At 40.4% G+C, this 21,498-nt stretch overlaps 3 protein-coding genes across 4 annotated transcripts in view; 2 read left to right on the top strand and 1 right to left on the bottom strand.

The window, feature by feature from the left end:
- TAOK1 (TAO kinase 1) overlaps positions 1-1,326 on the top strand; it is a 35,731-nt gene extending 34,405 nt beyond the window's left edge. For both annotated transcript variants that reach the window (XM_053457047.1, XM_053457046.1), the window contains exon 20: positions 606-1,326. In XM_053457047.1, coding sequence (XP_053313022.1) covers positions 606-1,067 — 462 coding nt within the window. In that variant the 3' untranslated portion in view covers positions 1,068-1,326. The remainder of the gene's footprint in view (positions 1-605) is intronic.
- Positions 1,327-10,025: 8,699 nt separating this feature from the next.
- Positions 10,026-12,394, bottom strand: ABHD15 (abhydrolase domain containing 15). Its single transcript, XM_053456903.1, has 2 exons — positions 11,364-12,394; positions 10,026-10,632 (listed from the first exon to the last, which is right to left on the bottom strand). The coding sequence occupies exons 1-2, from the start codon at positions 12,218-12,220 to the stop codon at positions 10,110-10,112; spliced, it is 1,380 nt and encodes a 459-aa protein (XP_053312878.1). The 5' UTR covers positions 12,221-12,394; the 3' UTR covers positions 10,026-10,109.
- A 1,675-nt stretch (positions 12,395-14,069) lies between these two features.
- Positions 14,070-20,630, top strand: TP53I13 (tumor protein p53 inducible protein 13). The gene is made up of 9 exons (XM_053455845.1): positions 14,070-14,305; positions 15,100-15,171; positions 15,687-15,722; positions 16,179-16,237; positions 17,188-17,266; positions 17,819-17,947; positions 18,102-18,293; positions 18,691-19,591; positions 20,135-20,630. The coding sequence occupies exons 1-9, from the start codon at positions 14,228-14,230 to the stop codon at positions 20,242-20,244; spliced, it is 1,656 nt and encodes a 551-aa protein (XP_053311820.1). The 5' UTR covers positions 14,070-14,227; the 3' UTR covers positions 20,245-20,630.
- Positions 20,631-21,498: the final 868 nt, after the last annotated feature.

Here is a 21,498-nt window from a genome sequence, read left to right as displayed (position 1 = left end):
ATCGTCAGTAGGGTATCTAAAATAAATAAATACAATTAAAAAAAATGTGCCAAGTAGGTTTTGTTACTTGAAGTAGAGTAGCACACTTGCACAAAGTTTTGTATGGGCGTCCCTTTAGTTTCTGGTTTTCCCAAGGCATCCATTGTTTGATACAGCTGAGTGTCACCTGAGCCAGACTTCAGACGCCAAGGTGCTATTATGTAAGGATACATGTCTTGTGTAAGGACAAATGACACGTAAATATTGATGTGGATACGTTGCACGCTGCGTCGGGGTACGTAAGAGATGCTGCACTTTTATCTCCGGGATGCTTTTAGTTCGTAAGAACTAGCTTCTCAAATAGCAGAGTATCTTGGGCAGGTAAGAACTCGGGAATAAATGATGACGTTGCTATTCATGCAACTTCTTGCATAATATGACATATGTTCCTTAAAGCCATGGGAACATAATAAAAGTATAGTGGGCATTGTCCTGTAACAACCTGTGCTCTGTAAAAACAGGGAGGTGAGACTATGATGAGGTTTGTGCTGTCGTTAACACTGTTTTGTTGTATATAATGTGTGTTTTGGCTTTTCTGTAATGTCTCTTTTTTTTCCTATTCGTAGATTGAAGAAGAAATGTTGGCTCTTCAAAATGAGCGCACCGAACGGATACGAAGTCTGTTGGAGCGCCAAGCACGGGAAATTGAAGCGTTTGACTCTGAAAGCATGAGGCTAGGCTTTAGCAATATGATACTCTCTAATCTCTCCCCCGAGGCGTTCAGCCACAGCTACCCGGGAGCTTCTGGCTGGTCCCATAATCCCACTGGTGGCTCTGGATCTCAGTGGGGTCACCCCATGGGAGGCCCACCTCAAGCCTGGGGTCACCCAATGCAAGGTGGGCCCCAACCATGGGGTCATCCTTCAGGGTCCGTACAAGGTGTCCCCCGTGGCAGTACGATGGGGGTCCGCAACAGCCCCCAGGCTCTGAGGCGGACAGCTTCTGGGGGACGGACAGAGCAGGGAATGAGTAGGAGCACAAGTGTTACTTCACAGATATCCAATGGTTCCCATATGTCTTACACATAACTGCAAAAAGAACTTATTGGCCATTCCTTTTGACCATTCAACGCAAACTGCCTACAGATGTCCTCACAGCAGCTTTCTCAATGGTACTGAGCAGCTGCAAAAATAAGGCTTCCTACACATGATGTATTTTAATCAGTTTATACAGGGTTACATGTTTGTGTTATCTAACGTATGATTGTATTGGCTGCTGGGTTTCTATCTGTAAAAGATGGACGAGTGCTGGAAATTAAAGCATGTGATGAGAGTGGCTTTCAGCAAAGATGATTTTAAGAGGGTCTTTCCAAAGCATTTAAAATAATTAGATTACAATTTATGAAAATGTACATTACACCAATTCCTGCTCCTCAGAATCTTGGTTCATTCCCTGGTTATTAGAATGTTTTGGAACGCAGGCATTAAGGGTATGTTCTAGTTCATGGTTAAATGAGAATGGCACCTTGCGTGTGATACCCTGCGCAGTCAATACATTTTCTATCCAGATGTTTTTGGGAGCATCGATTTTAAATCTGCTGAACTGTTGAAGGTATGCAAGATTACTTTCAGCTTTAAATGGGCCAAAAAAAACAACACACATCAGATTCAGGTATTCATTAAGTTGGTGCTTAAACCAGCAAATGAGATTTCAGCATATTATGTCAAGGGTTAGGCCAAGTTGTTATTCCTTAGCTGATTTTTTTTTTTTAAATGCATCATCCTAAATTAACCTGGATAGACCTAAGTTTAAAGAATGAATGATGAGATTTGTTGAGATTAGTTCAACAATAGCTTGAGAAACACAGCTTCCACTCCTACCTTTAACATGATTTGTTTTGAAGATTCCTCCAACACCAAAGGGTAGTTTTCATATTATTTTCTATCATGCGATGTGGCTGTGCCAATTAGTCTTTTATTCCAAGCTTTTTATTCATTGATCTCAAACTCAAAACTCATAATTCGGACCCTTATGTCTGTACATTTTATAACCCAATTTTCATTCATGCACATTTCCTCAGCATGCAGTTGTAATCATTTTTACACTTTCCATTTCCACCCATGGTGACCGTATGCTGTACAATGGTATATATAAATTGAACGTAACATTTCCCTTTTCTCGCTGATATATTTAATATTTTAACAGTTGGTTGAAGCTTGGCAGCCCTTTGCTGAGAATATTTGCAAAGCTTTTCAGAGCTGCTGTGATTTTTGGTTTTAACAGGTTTCCTTTAACTGGTTTGATGCTCGTATAAAACAGGATGGCGTCGTTATTCCTCCTATTCCCCATAAATTTCTGCATGTACTTCTGGTAGTTCATCTACTGTTCCTACGTGGCCTCACAGGTATATACCAAGAAGTAGGCTAATTGGAATCCATGCTTTTGTGTCTTTAGTCTAATCTTATGATTGTGCCACAATACTAAAGATACTGCTAAGAGCCAACCATTCGCTGCTCTTCTTTTTCCCCCATAACATAAGATTAACTGCTAAATGCTTATGCATTCCACATGCGAGTATGTCAAATCACTTTTCATGTTACCGTGTGTTCTGTTACTATGATTGATTGCATGTGATACAAGATGACATTGAAGTGTCACATGCATGTAATCCTATGAGCCAGATAGATGCTGATATGTTGAAATAAGGATCACATTTATGTATTTTACTAATTTTATCTATTTAGATGCTGGTATTGGTGCCAATCGCAGGGCATTTACTCCTGCGGAACCTCACAAGTAATATAAGAATATAACGATAAGGTATAAAGGTTTAGAGATACATGAGGATTGTTCCAATGGACGGACTGGGTTCGTTCTGTGAAACTGCAGTGCTATAGATTAAAGAGAGTTTTAAGTCGATTGCCGAAAGATTTCCAACATTTGGTCGGGTGAATGCTGTTTTTCCGTACTGGCGCACTGTCTTGCATTGTATGCGTTTTTGCATCTCTTGGCGAGTCCATGCGCATAAACCTTAGTTTATCATATGGTGCCGGGCAGCAGGATCCTAAAGTCATAACTTCCCAAGAGGTTTGGTGCTACTGGACAAAATTGGTAATGTCGACCAAAATATAGTTTGTGAGGGGAAGCTGTCAGATCGTACTTTTCTTTTTAATCATGTATGCCAAATTAAATAATGGATATCTAGGGATTTCACTTTATTCTCATTGTTGGGGGATGTAATGCGCCCCTCTCCCGGTTTGCCTGGTATCTTGTGTCAGGGGGATCTGCCCCCCACCCCCCCGGAGGATCTACTCTAAAGCCCTAACTGGTCAGGCATCCTAACAGGAATAGGATAACTAGAAATATTGTCTGATTAAATATATTTACTTGACATATATAACAATAACGGCAGGGGTAATATTCTGATGTCTGTCTCCATTTTCACTGACAAAATATTAAATAATGGGATGCCAAATTCTTGTCCTTCAGAACTTTTGGGTGATTTCCCCCCCCCTGCCTATTTACATGAAGGGACATGGACACAGACAATCCATAATTATCCATTAGCGTTATCCAACACTATTATTTGAACACTATTGCATGGAGTGCACTGGGCTTGTTCGCTCATTGTACGATGTTAATACAGGCTAAACCACTAAATTAAACAGCCGTGTCTTTCTATTTTAAGATGTTTTAATTGTACCTGCGATATAATCATGCCAAGGCAGAAATATTGCTTTAGTATGCTAGTAACTACTATAAACATTCACCCCCCACTCTCATAGCTTGTTATTTTGATACTCAATTCAGTTATAGTTATTTCTATCCAACACGTAAAATATTATACAGAATGGTTTTCTATTGAGACTTTACCCCTATACACTTCTTACGTCTTGATAGTTAACCTGAAGTGTGACCGCAGTAACTCTGTTCTGTTTACTTGGTTGGCCGTTTGGTAGCGAGGCGTAAAAAATGCTTTCCAGCCGAAGGCGTTCAAGTCAATTTCTAATCCATGAGTTTAGTGCTTGACGTATGGATGTAAACATTAAGTGCTCCTCCTTTTTAAATGGAAACTCTGACATCCTCCATGTTCTTGTGTTCAGGCAACATATTATCTATCATGATGGCTTTACATTTACACTAGCCTTCCCTAGTATTTCACAGCTTCTGCTAGGTTTTCAGATGCCAACCCACCGCAGAGATTCGTTGCGGCAATTCCCCATTTATATTTAGACTGATGGTCCGTAGTTGCCGAGGATGCAAACTATTTCATTTATTCCAGATCAGATGGTTTGAATGAGTTCAGAACAGTGTGTATGAAGAGAGGTATGGAATGTTGTGATGAATCTGATGGTAAACGTTGGCTCTGGGGTGGCCCATCCTACCAACTTGGAATCCATAAGCTCTAGGAACCATCCAGCAACCCTTCATACATTCAACTAGTAATGTTATTGCTGGTGCTCTTGGGGCTGCTGTGCTGAGCATTCTTAAAATATTCTTTATTGGACTCAAAAACCTGCCAAATTTTTTTTTTTTTAAATAATATAGCAAAATTTTTAACCCCATGTTCTCCACTCTGCTTGTGTCATGTTGTGATATTTGCTACTTCAGTTCAGTGAAATCATAACTTTTAATTAGTAAAGTACAAGTCAGTAAGCATACATTAGAGCATGCTATAAATGAGGCAGCTGTCGTGTAAGTGCTTCACAGTCATTGTACAATTAATTGGAATGTATTTTAGCCAACGTTTTTTTATTTTATTTTTTAGTGCACGCGGTTGAGGGTGGTATTACATTGTCAGTGTTAACTATGCCATTTGGACAATAAATAACTTTTGGAAGGCTTGTCTAGATTGGGCAGTTGGCTTGTGGGTCATCTTTAAGGAGGTATGTATGGTTGTTGTGTATGAACTTTCCATTTGAAACGCCCAATTTAATCACCGCACTGTACCTAGTAGAAGCAGGACTGGCTTACCAAAGTGATTAATATCATACCAGTTTCTAGGGCTGCCAATTTTCGCCCATCTGGTTGCATGAATAAAACCCCATGCACCGTGTTAGACGTGCCAATGCACGGGGAATGTGCAGAAAGTTGTAGGTTGCCAGAAGCTGTTGTGTTCAGCTGTTGCGTTCAGCTGTTGCGTGAGATAAGCCTATTGTAATGTTGCACTTTAAAGTTGCTAATGTTCTGAGAGGGGCAAATAAGATAGTACTACATACATACATAGTACTTATAACTAAATCAAGGAACCAAGCCATTTTAAAGAGTCACACATGCATTCTGCTTCTTATAGTAGTTTCTTTTGAAATCTTTAATATTTACATCCATGCTTGATGTTGATATATTGGAAGTACCATAAATACATTCCTGGTTTCTAGCTGCCATTATACACTACACTGCTCTGGCTTTTTCAGAGGCAACAGTAAAGTATTATTATTTTGTTTGATTGTCAAAGCAGCCGTAACGTCCTTGGGGGTTATTACGATTAACAGGTAACCTTGTTCCACATCTTGTGTAGGGGCCATCCACCTGAAATGCATTGTCAGTGTGGCCATTGTTCAGGAATATATCTAACTTTGCTACAAGGAGAGGCTTTTACAACACAGGCAGTAACATGAGTGCCTTGATGGAAGAATTCTCTTGTGCATTGATCATTTGATGGGTTCTGAACTGAAATTCAGCAGACTAAATGTAGAGGTCGCCAGGAGTGTAGAAAGTGTTTGCAGGAGGATACAATGTGTACTTAGCTGTGCTTCTCTGGAGTAATGTCCAGGGTTTGAAGTCCTATCTTTGCCACTTAGCCTCAGATTGCGCATGATTGCAGTTTGGAGTTACTAGAAGAGCTGTGAATTATATGGGAGTGTAATGCAATGTAATTCAGGCCATATGTTTACATGTATAGTGACACATACATTAGTTAAGCCAAAATAAAAAGAAAATGTCTAGTCCATTTTCCATGAGCTCCAAAACATTTTACTGCATTAAGTTGGAGCATTCATAGTTTTGGGGACTTCTGTTACATCCCCACCTGGCTTCATCTACTGAAACCAGGAAGCATCAGCATGTTAACTTCATTCCCATTGAAGTCATTGAAGCAGCAGCAGCCAATCGCATGTGTGCTGGCAAAACATAATCGTTCACATGGCATGCATGTGATTGGCTACTTCTATTTCCATTGATTCCAGTGGGAAATCGGCTTCCGTGGAGTAGAATGGGAGTTCTACTGAGCTTGGTTAAGAAGCATACCACGGTATGCTCCCTGCTTTCAGCAGAGGCAGCTGGGGGGAGGAGTTGAACTAAAGAATGCATGCATCTGTTTGCATGCATTAAAATGTACTGGAGTCCGTGCATAATTGACTTAAATGTGCATTTAACTTGAAAATCGGGCTGGATTACTCATTTTAATTAGGGATAGTGCAGTAATATCACAAGTGGAATGTCTACCCCTGGTCAATAGGGAAATTAGAAACTGAGTTGGTCAACAGGGCATGTGACAGTTTTGTTGTTTTTAGTACCGCAATATATTTTGCCTATCGCTAGTTCCCAGCAGGAGATATTTTACCTGTCGAATAAGAGGACGGTGAGAGGGCAGCAAAAACACTGGTGTAAATAAAAATTAAAAAAGAATTAGTGCATATTACACAGATATATTGACTTAATAAATTGTAAATGCTAGAGCCTTTTTTATTAACACTTAAGTTGCTAAACATGAAAGAAATCTATTTATAAGCGTACCCTTTGCCCATTTCAGCCAATTAAGAGGGACTTATATTATAGGACTAATATAAACGTCTAATTTGTAGGCTCATATTTGAGACGCTGGGGTGGGCAGTGGGTAGAATTGTGTATATTGTACATTTTAAAATTGTTACTTGTATTGTGAAGAAGAAATGGTCAGAAAACAGTAAAGAAACAAGATGCTGTTGTCTAACAAAACAATTAACTCAAATTCTAACATTGTTGCTACCAAATAATTGCCTCCCTTACACACTTTTTTTTTTCTTAACATTTTCCCTTATTGGCAAATATACAAATTCTATAGGGAGGGGCCAGGAATGCATTGCGGGTCAGTTTATTGCTGAAAAATAAGGAATAATAATCGCTTATGCTTTGAAAATAACCTTTTTTTTTTTTTTTTTTTTTTTAAGTAATCCGTAAAGATTATTCGTCCTTATGACCGTAAACTGCATTTTCTTTCTTTCTTGCAATGCGTTCCAGGTGCTTCTGGCAGCTCTAGTTAAAAGAAAACATGCAATTTATCATTTTTTTTTTATTTTTTATTTTTTTTTTTATTATAAAATTGTTGCATTTGAGGCTTATTTCCAACCCCAGCATGTTTGAGAATTTTTATTTGCACATTTATTTGTAGAACTTATACGTATGAATATATATATATTTTTTTTCTTCATTTAGAATCTCTACACCTTTTCGTTCTATTTACCCTGTACACTCCCACTATCTATCATGTCAAGGCATAAAAAAAAATTCTGCATACGTCATAAAAACATGATTTTTTTTTTTTCTTCCCTTTAGTGAAGAAAATGCTTAAGAACTGAATTTTATAAGGAGGATTTAAATGCACACCCGCAGGCACTGCCAAAAGAACCCACAGTTAGTGGTAGTGCTCTATATATTTTTTTTAATAATTTTTTTTTTTTTGCACTCTTCATTCTTAGCCAAAATCCTATTTCACTTTTGCATTCATGTGACCGTTTGCACTTGTCTGACGCTTCTTCGCCTGTCTCAAGTAATGACAGTTTAAAGAACTGTAGTGTGATGGATTTAAAACATTTTAATGCTCAGGGCCGTTGTGTTTAATATACAATATTGTGCGAATGTCTGTTTTATCATTTCTCCAAATTTTTATTTATAGTCATTCATATTATGTATGCTGCTAGCCCCTTTCCATGTTTTATGTGCTTGTCAATGTGTTTACCCACTTGCCCCGAAACCTCTCTGACACTACAATAATGACCACTGTTGCTGAATAATCCATTTGGTATTTGTCAATTTCGTTTTAGTTGCCCGCATGAAATCCATATACTAAAGGAATAAAGCAACACAATTCTTCATCGGCGGAGGCTTCTCCTTTGCACGTGTTTTTTACGGGCTATGAAAAGAGTCGGTGCTTCCATTTGTACCTGTGGAAGCAGCTCCAGTGGGCTTACTTGGGTCGGATAGGGGGCCACTCGGATTCTTTTGCAGTCTAATAAAAATAGGTTGAATGATAGAGAGATACTGTAGATGTTTTACATGCAGTTTTGAGGAGGAGAAAGTTACTGGGATAAGGGTTTTTTCCCCTTTTTTTTTTCTTCAATAATATTTCTAGAAGTAAAAATGCTATTAAATCAGGGCCTGCATACGATTAGTTCTGTAATTTCCAGGTTAACGTGTCAGTTTCTCAGTCGATAATCAACCACACTGCCGTGCCTTATAACCTCTGCATAGCAAAAAAAATAAATAATATTTCTTAAGGCCATGATTGTAACCATGTGAAGACACTCGAGTGTCACTACTTAAAGAACCAACAGGTTCCATGTTTATATCTGCCAGGATAGTCATACAAACCCTGCGTCAGCCTCGGGGCAAAGCTCAGACTTGGCGACAGCATTGAAACCTTTACATTATGAGATGGATCTGGCGCTCTTTTTGTTCTTTTTTTTATTTTTTTTTTTTTTTTATGGATATATAAAACTGTTACAACTTTGCCATCAGCAGAAATTTTTCTTGATCAGCCATGCATGCTTTGTAACGACGCGAGCGTATATTATTGTCATTTAGCCAGCACGTTTTAATACACAAAGTTCATTTTAGGTCTTTATGTTCCGGCAGAGTGAGGTCGCGAGTTGCTTAATTCTGTGGTATGTAAAGGCTTAAAGTGACTTGGCTATGTAACATAAAGTGTGCTTTGTTTTCGATTTGCTCTGACGCTTCTGCCGTTCATCATTATATGACTAGTGAATGCAAAATGAAGGACTTCCTTTTAATGAAATTGATCAGCACAATTCCAGTATGCATTTCCATCCCATTCGGCTGCGGGTGTGCATTTATCTGCGGTGGGGTGCGCTCGCCCCACCGCTTGCTGAGGTCTTGTACAGTGAGGTCTCTTGTACAGTGTAATGTCAGTATTCTGGTATTCCTCTGGTTTCACAATATATTATATAACCTGTATTAATTGTATAGACTGTGCATTTAAAGCTGTTACCAAGTTGTCCGAAAAAGGAGAGAAAAATAAATCCTATGTAATATTTTGTTTGTAATTATCCTTTGTATCATAGCAAAGGAAATGTTAAAAAAAAATCAAACAAAAAAAAATCAACTGTAATAAAGTAATTTTAGTACACATGGAGCGTGTTTCTTTGTTTTTTTTTGTAAAACCATTTCTTGAATAATTATACGTTTTTACATATCAACCAAACTAAGACACAACTGGCCCCTACTATCACACCAACAAATAAGAGAGAAAAGGGAGATAAATACACCTAAAGTTAAAATGTAACTTTTAATATGAAGGCACTAAAAAGGTAAAGAAAGAGCACACATTATTATTTGCTTAATATAGCGCCATCAAATTCCGTAGCGCTGTACAATGGGTAGACGGAACAAGTAGTATGTAACATAACAATTTGACTAACAGAAACAGGTGAGGAGGGCCCCGCTCAAACGAGCTTACAATATAGTGGTAAAGTGTTAAAACTGCTAATGTATTTTACCCAAAACACACAAGCTCTCCTAATAAATCGATACCGGAGGTAAAAGGTAGTTACTTGGCCAATTAATCCAGAATAGGGGGAATTATATCTTCCATGCTAAACAGAAATGCTGTAAACATTTTACTGTGTAATGATGCTTAGGCTGGTGGATTTAAGTCCCCCCCTCTTGGTTTTAACTTTGTATTAAGGGTTAACTTGGTGAGGCATTTAAACCTACCCCATTCATTATGACATGTATTTAAACACATGCTCTTGGAACATTCATAACAGTTTTGTTTGTGGTTTTTTTTTTACCTTTTGGGGCCTTTTGACCAGATTTTGCACCAGATTGAGATTGTTGTATACTTTTGGCCTGTATTGACAATCCTAGTTAATATCACCAAATCTGTTTATAAATAAAGAAGCCTCGTCACCTCACTATCTAGTGTATGACCTTTTCCAGCTAAATATCTCTTCGGGGTCTGTGTGCCGAGGCCTTTCACGTCGTTGCAGTGTTGCTCTTCTCAGCCTGCCAATCATGTTTGAACTCTGACGTCTGGACTGTCCCCTTGTTTTCTCTTCTACACAGAAAAAATCCGTAATGGATCTGAAGTAGTGTAAAGTAACTTCGTGACTCCATGATTCTAATGACCCAGTAAGGAAACCACAATGTCCTCCATGATGTGTCAATAAAAGGAAAAAATAAGGATTAGTCCGGAAGAGCTCAATGGGAAGAGTGGCCTCTGGAAGTCCTCGAATGGGGTCATCGGTGCTACAAATACATAAAACTGGTACAGCAACTTCATCCACGTCACGGAGGGGGTCGTTACGCTCCCAGTAGCTCTCCCAGCTTATGCTCTCGCTGCTGGTCGGGCAAAATAAAAGCTTCTGGAATTCTTGCAGGGAAGAGCTTCGAAAAAGTTTATCAGTTGGAAGAACCTCTGCTAAAGCGGTGGAGTATCTGCAGTGAACAAGACAAGGGGGAACTCTATTAGTTACTTTACTAGACTATTTACCCGCCACACCACATATAAACATGCATGAAGTGATTAAAACTCAATAAGTTTTTTTTTTTGTTTGTTTGTTTTTAATATATAAGCCTTTTGATTGAAAATCAAATGGTAAACCACTGAAAAGCTTTAAAATACAGATGACCCCCCCCCTATTTTTTGTTAGCTCTCTCAGAATATATGATGTAAAATATATTTTATTTGAGAAGTAATAGTCCCAATTTATTCTTGATCGTGATTTTTGAATCAACTTTAACGGAGTTACAGATACCAAGCCAGGATCGATTAAAAAAAACGGGAAACTTTAACTACCGTGGAATCAACATAAACGTCGGCGTCTAAAGTCCCCATTTCTGCCCTTTGTTCTTTTCCTTGTTGGGCTAAAGTTTACGCTAGCAATACCGTTAGGAGGGGTATTCCTCGTGTACGGTTTTGGGCGAGTTTAATTGGTAAAGTGCACTTCTGTGTGTATTTTATCAGTACCTTTAAATGCACAGCTAATTTGGGCGGTTGCGTCCTGCGAGTGGGTCGGAAAGTAAAAAGATTTAGGAGGTAGCAGAAGATGGAAGGTGGGTTATTATTTGCTTGCATCCCAGCAAGCAGGGGAGGACTGGCAACTTTGTGTCCAGTAGGCAGGCCGGTGTTCTATGGTATGTCAGTAAAGGTATCTCTCTGGACTTACCTGCTAAGAATAACTTTCTGATAAAGTAGCAGAGCCCATTCGTAGAAACAGGTCAGACCGGTCTCAAACCATTCCTGGCAGCGGAACACTGGCGATATACTGCAAGCGGCTGTGATATAGCTGGATGACCCACACTCTCCTAGATAGGAGAGCAGGAGTCCAGAACCCAGACCCTCGCTAACCGCAAAGAGCAAGGACGATGGATGCTTGAAACGAATGTAGGTGACAGCCTCTTTAAGGTCAGCAGGATCTCCAAAAGCTTGGAATTTTGGACTGGTCAGTGGACAGTCGTTTTGGCCTCTCCGGTTAAAAATGACTGGGTAATAACCTTCTTCTAGGGCTTGCAGAGAAAGTTTCTGTAGGTTTCTGGTCATCTTCCCAAATGAATTAGGAATTAGCAAGAGAAGAGGTGGGTTGACCACTGTGTTTGTACTTCTTCTAGGTCTGGAAGATGGTCTTGGGCCCACCACCCAGTCCAAAGCAACTATACCTCCATCGGTCATCTGCAAATGGTCCCTGGCCAACTCCAGTATTCTGTCAGCTGGTAGCAAGTGTTGAATAACTGTCTGGAGATGTGGCCAGTTCTTCCACCAACAGTGATTGGAGTCCAGATAAGACAACCGCTGGATATCTCTCCGAAGCCAGTTGGCAAGAGCTGACGGCTTACAAATCAACTGATAACCCCCAGGCAGGGACTCCCAAGTGCCTCTAAAAACATCTCCATGCGCCTCCTCCTCTTCATCTTCTACAATGCTGTCATCCCCTTTCCTTTTGGTCCAAAATAATGTTGCTAAAAGAATAAGTAGGATAGTTACACACAACAAAGCTGTAGAACTCAGATTAAGCACTGAACCCATATTCCTCCCATTTCACAGCACTGATCTGATATTCTTTCCTGTTTTGTCTTTGAACCCTTCATCAATGCCAATCTTTTTTTTTCTCAGTTACTTAGCAAATTATTTATTTAAAGGTTCAGCCACCTTCTAGTTGGCTTCAGGGTTTTTGAAAAGGTTGAGCTGTTCCCGCAGCGCATTGTTTAAACACTGATTCATGTTTGTGTTTAGATGAAGCCTGCCGTTCCCTCCTCCGTGCCAATGCTCCGCTGGGCTATGACCTGTTAGAAATGCTAATATTTCCATTAATGGCTTTTATTGAAAGAAAGCACTTCTATTGTCTTTAGTGGAACGCGGTTACAAACTCAGGATACTCGAGGACAGCCAAGTGCGGCAAAAATGTGCATGAAGATCGTGGGGTCAGATTACCATGTGTTATAGCTTCAGAACCAGAACAGGCAGAAGGAATATATTCGTAATAAGAGGACCTTAGAATGATGAGGATCAATTCATTATCTGTTCCCTCAGTCTCTGATAATGGTACATCTTTAAAAAGTGCGTAACTGCCGTGCAATTGGTTTAACTTTTCCACTTAAACCCAATCTCTATACACAAGCGGTCAACTATTAGTCGCTGCGCTACGCATTGTTACACACACACATCAGAGCGAACATTTTAAAATATACCGGTATATATTGATTTGGTTATTCTCTCCTTTCTCATTTTTTCTTTTTCTAGCCAACCTTTCGCCTCTTTTTCTTGCTGATATAGCTATGTAACCATTTGCATGTTTGCGGATGTTTGTTTCAAGGTACGATATTATTATATATAATATTATTTTTTTATTTATATCACACGGCGCTGTTAAATAGTTAAACAGGTAGTGAATGGCATCAATGGGGTACCCGCATCCTCTCTATTGAGTAACCGTGTATGATGTAAATATGATGTAAAACACGGATACAGCATGCCAGAAAGGTATAGACTCCTATAGTGGGGGTGATTTGCCTTCAGGTACCTGGCAGGGGGGCTATACCCCCCAGTACCGGACACCGCATAACAATTTGGGAGGGCCTGGGACAAAAGAGCTTACAATCTAGAAATATTGTATCTTCCCCCCTCCCTGCTAAGAGAGTTTTTTTGTAAGAAAATGTAAGTAAATGCAGCATCTATCTGCCCAGTTTTTTTTTATTTTTATTTAGAAAATGTTGCAGCGCACAGTAACCTAAAAACTGGAGAATCAGAGCGCACAAGCCTGGTAACGCGGGTTTGTGTTGGGTACGATAGGTTAACGTTACACAACGTTCTCCGGGATTGGGAAAGTCACAATACAAACACTCTGAAGGTCATGTTTGAACGCTCAGCTATAACATGAATAAGCGCGGTTAGATAACCGGCAGCCATCCAGCACAGCTGGACCACAACTCCCATCATGCCGAGAACCACAAGAACAGTTCATGGATCACATTTTGTTGAAGATGTACTCTTTAATGTACTCTTTTGACGTATAGGCTTAGAAATGCCATTTCTTGGCTGTCAGTTTGTGAAACCCCATTATACGTTTTTAGCATTAAATAATAAAAATGTGGCACACCTTTTAAAGAATCGCAGCCAACGAAACATTCAAGCCGCTGCTAACGGATAGAAAAACGAGCCGTGTAAATGTTTACCAATATGAATTTTAATATTATTTATGCATGTCCCCTGCCATAATATGTTTCATCAGGATAAATATTTACATATCGTTACAATATACCGAATAATCAGCAGCCCCCGCCCCGCCGCACAGTGCGTTATCGTACGGGTGTACAGCCGTTCGCACGTGCATTTGGCAACTATTGGGTTAACAATATAGAAAACATTCTCCACGGGCTGGATTTCGTTCAACGTGTGCGGGCGGGACCGGCTTTATCCAATCACCGCAGGGCTGGCGAATTGTTTCTTCGCTGATTGGTGGGGATTTTCCTGGAACGCAGGCGTAACGTATGGAGCAGGCCGTATTCCACGGTGTGGGAATTCTGTGTAACCGAGATGTGGCGTCTGTGCGCCCGCTGCCTACTGCTCCTGTGCACGGTGCTGGACGCCAGAGCTGTGTGCGATAACGGACGGGTGAGTGCCGGGTCCAGCTGCAGGCTTGTTCTCGTGTAAGACTCACACCGCAGCGGGTTCTGATAACAGCAACCGGGACTATAGGACCGGACAGAGAACTAACGGAAGATTAAAGCAGTCCTAGCCAGAAAAATCGCCCAAATAAAGTGCATTGCCGCCAGTAGGCGCCTGTCTGATAACCCGTGACGGGAAAGTCTCTCTAAGAATTGAAGTTTTGTAATTATGTAGATTTTTCGCACAAACAAGCGAAAGTGCGACACAGAGCGTGAACGTCAACAGCTGAACCGAGTGCGTACAGCCGTGGAATCTGTATACTGTCAGTAACCACCAGTATACCTGAAAGGAAAAATCACGCAATATACTGAGAAGCGTCAGTAATCGCATCATACAGTAAAAATAAACGGTTCCAGGGGCAGAAAGAGTGTCCGCAGGGGTAACACCCGAGGACGGGGCGATCAGTACCGGGGGACGGGGTATTAATCCTCCTGTCCCCTCACCGGTGCCATGCCGCTTGGGGGTCTGTTAGTTGGGTAACCGTGTGTTAATGAACCAAAACACGAACTTTAAATATTATTTATTTGAGCCATTTGGTCATAAAGCTTCTGAATGGCGTGTATCGCTGCGCTGGCGGCTGCCGCACGTACACGCATCTTTGCATGCTTCACGTTAAAGTTGCCGCTGGGATCACCTTCGTGTATTTGCCGCTATCTTTCCTGCGTCACGGATCAGGCTGCGGCGTTTACATACGTGTTTCTATCCCGGATCCCAGCTTCTAACGCGTTTGTCTCTTGCAGTTTAACATTGATGTGGACGTCCCGGATAAATCTGCCTACTTGTGTGCCGAGGAATACTGGCCGCCCCCCGAGGTAACCGACCACCAAAGCGTTATTATAGTAAATGGCTCTTTATCGCCCAAACCCCTGTGTGTTACAGAACACTATTAAAGTCACACTATTACGTTTACCGGCCCCCGTTTGTCTTTCACTCTCCTTTGTTAGTGTATTTATCTTGTAAATGTTTGATTAGTTTTGTTTCATGTGTTACTTTTCCTCTTGCATCCAACTTTTTTTTTTTCCTTTGGACATTGGATATATATATATATGTGTACTCTGAGTAGAGGTAGGTCAGAAATCTGTGATGATTCCGCCCAGGTTACTTAAAATCCGGCACGTTCTGACGTTTACAATTCCTATTTGGGTTTGTAAATCTCTCGTAAAAATTTTTGCTATTTCCCCCCCAATCGTTGGCTTCTTATTCTAGAATGCCATTGAACTAGCAGCTAGGAGAAATCAGCCACAGCTTTCCAGGTGCCGTCGTGTTTAATATAAAGAATAGTACGGCTGCTGTGTGTGATCCTTACGGCTTTATCTCTGTTTCTCAGGTGCTTCCGAGTATATCCACGAGCTACAAGGAAGAGGTGAGAAGGGTTTTCCAGAAATGGCATTTGTTCCTGTTGGGTTAACACCCGATTGTGTCATTTCGTGGTGCACTTTCTCCAAGGATATTGATGCTGAAATGGAATTAGTATGTTTTTTTTTTCCCACTATGCTAAAAAAAATGGTGAAAAAAAACCCTTATGATTGTATTTTCCATTTTTTATAGTTGAATTTTGGCATGGTGTAATTTATTCTTGTAAATACTTACTAATAAGTTGTGATTATAAACCACTCTCTATCCGTGATAAGTACATGTTTATAGAGAAGGTATACACGGAATAGTACAGTCTTTCTCATATATATATAATCGGTAGAAGTAATTGCAAATTTGTCATTGATGGTGATAATCGGCTGTTAGTGTGTGTGTGTGTGTGTGTGTATATATATATATATATATATATATATATATATATATATATATTAACCTTATCTTATAGAACTCCTACCACGCCTGTATGGACACGAAGATAGAGTACACGTCCCGTATCCCGAATAGGTGGGTGACGGCAACTACTGATAAGGCTAGAATGTATATTAAGGAGCATATGGCAGCGTGACAGCGAGGGGAATGACAGTACGTTTACCGCCTGGCATGTCCTGCTGTTTACTGATTAGATGATTACCCACTGTGTGACACACAAAGGGTTAAATGATGATTCCTACATGTTTCTATATATATATATATATATATATATATATATATATATATATGTATGTTAAAGTGTAAATGACAGGGTACCTTCACACAGTCAACAGAAATCGGTATGGATCAGAACACACGCTAACGTTCAAATGTTTGGGGTCATATCTAGCTGTGACATAATTACAAAAGGGTTTTCTAACGATTAATTAGCCTTTTAAACTAAAACTTGGATCAACGAGCACAACGTGCCATTGGGACACATCTACGGTATGTGGATATATACAGCTCATTGTAGTAGTATGCTAGTAAAAAGTGATACAAACACAACAGAAGATAAGCTAAACACCAACAGGTGATAACAGTGAATGTCTTATCTGAATAAAAGTCCAAAGGATTAGAGCAGTTATTTGCAACGTGGCGTCTTCTCACATTCTCTGCTTGGTCTCTGTGCTAAGTAATCCTTTCTAGACCTTAACGGTTACTATAAGAACCTTTTATAACGACTGCTCAGTAACAGCATGGCCTGTATGTATATCACGGGTCTGTCTTAAATTCATGAATGCGTTATTTTACATAAAATGTGACAGCGGAACCGTTCCACTATCCTGCTCATTCCCCTGATCGAAACCTAAAAATCCAAAGGCAAAACGTAGCGTCGGGGGGTTGGGGGGGTCGTTGACAACACAACAGAGGGACTTAATGATGCCCTCCTTTACGGTTTGCCTTTAATTCCTCGGAAACAATTACTCTTATGTTCTGTTGTTATTGGGGTTCATATGGATATGTGTGTTCTTATGTTAAAGCGGGATGCACCGACCAAAATGGGCCAAGTATGGAGAGTACATCTACTGCCCACCCCAACGTTGGGTGCACAACCTCAAGGTAGGTCCCTCTGAGGGGGTAGCATGCTTTCTGGTAGCTTCCATGTGACTTGGTATTTGTCTGTAAAGTGTAGTATTTATGTATCAGTTTGGACCAGCAACAGGACACCGGTATTTGTCCCTTTCGCAACAACTGTTACTCCAAATCATTTCATGTTGATGAGTTCTATTTTAATATAAATATCCAGTAGCAGAAATGCAGTGGTTTGTGCAGATTCATACATTTTTAGTTAATTTGCGCACATCCGCAATGTCGCCTTCTTAGAACATGCGCAGATCAGTCTGCTTCTACGCTGCGTTTCTGTAGCATGCGGCTGATATCTTGCACTTTAGATTTTCATGCTGGGTAATGCTTGAGAAACGTTGAACGTGTAGAGAGCTTCTTTCCTTTGTTTTTTCCTCATCCATTGTATAATGTATATTTCACATTTTCGCTAAGGTAAAAATATTGTTTATACACCTATTTTTGTAGGTTTTTTTTAAATCACTTACTGTCCTTTATGTTGACTATAATTGTCTGCACACCATGCAATTTCACCTCTTTGTTTTCTAGAAAGGAGGGGTGTCTTTCCTATATCACCCCTGTGTCAACCCACAACTGAAGGAAGAATTAGCCAAAGTGGCCCGATCCTCCATGTACAAGCATATCATCACCCCTCTAAAGAGCCTCTCAAGAGATCGGGTACATTTGTTTTGCTTGCCATATGCTTAAATTATAAAGGAAGTGATAAATACAACTAAAATCAGATGAAATAGGGTGTGGAGTGAACGACAAAAAATCAACAGATGGAATGTTGAGGTTGTTAATTTGCTTTCCTGGTGTCTACTTATTTCAGCCCATTGCCTTGGCTGCATGGTGTGCGACGTTGGAAATGTCTCGCTTACGCCTGAACGAGGTTAGGGACTGGCTGCAGGCCAACGTCTACCAGCAACATGATCGTGGAAAGAATGGCTATTATCAGCACCTGCTCATCCAGCCGTCATTGATGATGTTTGATAAAGGCGCACGCTCTGGAAATCACACAGAGGTAAGATCCAAACCCAATAGTCCCATGTTTCAATCATTTCTGCCAATCCTCCTTGCAATTCATTTTCAATAAAAGGTTTAAACATCATAGAAAAATGTTTCCTCATCTACACAATGAAAGGGGCTATTCTTGTAAGTCCACATCTTTGTACATAGCGGTTAATTGCTTGGGTTCATGAGTAGTGCCTCAAAAAAGCCAATATACTCTTAACCCCTTAATGACAAAATGACAAAATGCATGGTTTTCAATGGGTTTAGGGACCGCCCATTGTCCTTAAGGGGTTAAAGATCATTGAAATTTGTATCCATAGAAAATATGTTTTTTGGAACATTTCTCAAGAAATTCTGTTCGACCATTTTAATAAATTTGAGTCCTTCACCTTATCTCTTATGACTAGGTGTTGAGCAATTCCTTTTTAAACCTTGGCAAATGGTTCAGCAAAGCTCACCCGAAGAAGAGGAGAGCAGTTTCCTTCCGTGGGTCTCTGTTACCCGTCACCCCTGTGGCTGAAGTTACCGCAAAGCAGTCACAGAATGTATTTGAATCTCACAAAACAAACCTATCAGACGCTGGTACTGTAGTTTCTTCTACTACAAAAACTGAGCGTGTAGAACCGGCCTCTTTGGCAGCTTCTCCTATGCCCGAACAAGAAGGTCATCTTGGAGGTACAGGAGGCAGCATTCAGAGCACAGGGTTTAATAAGACTGCTGATAGCAGCGTTCCTGAGCCTCCAGGGCTGAAAGAAATACCAGTCTTGGGAAATAATTCACAACATAGTAACAAGGAGTCACCTCCGATAGAAAACCGTGAAAATACCTTTGTCAAGTTTGAGGACAACGAGGAAAGACCGTTACCATCTACCCCAAGTCAAGAATTGAATGCTTCTAAATACCTGGACAATCACGTAAACGCGGTCCAGAAGGACAATGTTGGAAAACCAGATGTTGGAAACTCTGAAAAATGGACTGACCAACCTCCAAAAGCCTTGCCAGCTACACCTCCAAAGTCATTGGAAAACAACACGGGAGCGAAGAAAGAGTGCATATGTCAACACGAGCCAACACCACCTCCGCCTGCAGCCCAAAAGAGATCTGGGACTGGACTGCATAAGTCTTCTGATGACTACTTGCTCACACCTCGTTCAGAGGATGCAGCCTGGGCTGCCGCTTCTTTGATCTTCTTATTTGTATTATTGACCATTTGCGTCCTTTACACGCAAATTTATAAGAAGTTCCGGAAGAGCCAGAGCCTGTACTGGGCTTCAGAAAGGCACTCTGAAGAAACCGAAACAGTGGCGTGTGAGTAAATCTTTTAAATTAAAATGAATTAAAATAAATTGGTGGCTTGTGGTTGCTTTAGCATTGTCCAGCCGTGAGCACCCGCCACTTGTGCCAACAAACGGATCAGTGCTGGAGGAGAGCATTAAAGTGCAGCTTGCAGGCCCCCTCTAAGCCCCTAGTGTTTTATTATCAGCTACACTAAAGCTCTTTATTGTATGTAAACATACACCTGTCAATCTCTGAGGGCGAAGCAATCTGTTTTAAATCAGATGTGGTAACATTCAAGGAAAGTTACTATAAGAAAATGACATCATAATAAAGGAGAAGTGTTTTTTTTTATCATATCAACGAATATTTGGTATTCCTGGCAATTTAAATTTTAAGGGACTTTAAGACTACAGAGAGCAGTCATTTTGACTTTCTAGCAGGTTACTCAAACTTAGTTTTATGTTTTTATTGCTTATGAAGACCAATCATTTTTAATAAAGCCAGTTAGGTTATTTGTTGGGTATACATATTCCATAAACATATTTATAACAGTTTTTTGTGTTTGTTTGACAGCTGTTATTAAGAGAAGATTAATACAAGGCCACAGTAAGAGGAAGAAATGGATCAGCCGGAAGAAAAGCCCTGTGCTGCTGTATGAGAGTTTAAGCGAGAGCTCTGACTAGGACGCAGGGGGTTGCACTTTAATTTATGGCTTAAGTGATATGTATGTGGCGTCCAGTGAACATTTGGAAGGTTTACATGCAGATAAAGATTATAACTGTAGGTGAAGTAACGCCACCATTCCACTGCAATGTCCATTTCATCACGAGGCACCTTTCAATGTGATTCCGACATCGTGTGGAGCGATACCGCCGAGTAATGCCTGATGATCAATCCGTGAAACCAGCTTAGAAACTCCAGGGGAACAGAAAACAGATGTGGATAGATTTCCAATCGTTTACCAGATTTATCCTGAATAATCTTTAATGTTCAGATCCAACCCGATGCTTTTTTCTTTTAAGCATATATTTTACACAAAAAAAATTATCTGCGTGCCAGAGAGCTTTAGTGTCGATTTTATTTTCAGAAAGCTCTATATGGAGTGAATTCCAATGTGCCGTTTATCCCCACGTTGGGAACTTTACCTCTCGCTATTTAAGAGTATTTATTTTTTTAATGTTTGTGGAAATGGTTTAAGCTATTTGTACATGAAAATAGTTTTCTTAAGTGCCTTCAATAAAAAGAATATTTTTTTTATAATGGATTGTTGTAATTTTGCAACAGCTGTTTATCATTTGTGGCGTCAAACTATAAATGCATGTGTGTGTCCTGTCCCCTTCCATGTGTGCAGATCAAGCTTTTCATTTTGTATGTAGAATTCTGCTTTGCACCCAGTGCAGTAAACTGTATATTTATAGATGAGTTGCACAGTCAGCGGCAGGTATGAGTTATGGATGACCATTATTCCTCCTCTACCCCCACCAAACGTTTCACTTTACATTATCCGTTCTGGTAGGTGGCATCTGGCAAGCATGCATTCGTCCATCAGACTTCCAGACAGCGAAGTATCCTTCATCACTTCCGGGAACATGTTTACACTGCTGCAGAGTCCATAACGATCTTCACTATGTGCTGCAGCAAACAGTGGCCGCTCTGGGAGCGTGCGTAGTCTGCCGCTTAATGGCTGAGCTTTCACTCCTAGATGCTTCCACCTCGCATTAGCAGTCACTGAGCTCCTCCGTACAGCCCGCTCTGCTGCCAATGTTTGTCTATGGAGCCGGCTGCTTCATTTTATATACCTGTTTGTTAGCAATAGGTGCGGCTGAAGACCCAAAAGTCAGTGATTAGGAGCGGTGTCTGCATACTATTGGTTAGACTATGCTTAAGGTTGGGTAATCACGTGTTACAGACACACAAACACTTGATGGCTAACCGTA

This window comes from Spea bombifrons, chromosome 2 (assembly GCF_027358695.1).
Source record: "Spea bombifrons isolate aSpeBom1 chromosome 2, aSpeBom1.2.pri, whole genome shotgun sequence".
NCBI classification, from domain to species: Eukaryota; Metazoa; Chordata; class Amphibia; order Anura; family Pelobatidae; genus Spea; species Spea bombifrons.
Note: the sequence above shows the minus strand (reverse complement) of the source record. Positions and strands in the feature narration are given on the sequence as shown.

Excerpts from the sequence above, each read along its gene's own strand:
- TP53I13 (XM_053455845.1), top strand. The coding sequence starts at position 14,228 with ATGTGGCGTCTGTGCGCCCGCTGCCTACTGCTCCTGTGCACGGTGCTG. Across the intron at positions 16,238-17,187 it reads ACGTCCCGTATCCCGAATAG|CGGGATGCACCGACCAAAAT; the intron begins GTGGGTGACGGC and ends CTTATGTTAAAG. Across the intron at positions 19,592-20,134 it reads AGAAACCGAAACAGTGGCGT|CTGTTATTAAGAGAAGATTA; the intron begins GTGAGTAAATCT and ends TTTGTTTGACAG.
- ABHD15 (XM_053456903.1), bottom strand. The coding sequence starts at position 12,220 with ATGGGTTCAGTGCTTAATCTGAGTTCTACAGCTTTGTTGTGTGTAACT. Across the intron at positions 10,633-11,363 it reads CAGAAAGTTATTCTTAGCAG|ATACTCCACCGCTTTAGCAG; the intron begins GTAAGTCCAGAG and ends TGTTCACTGCAG.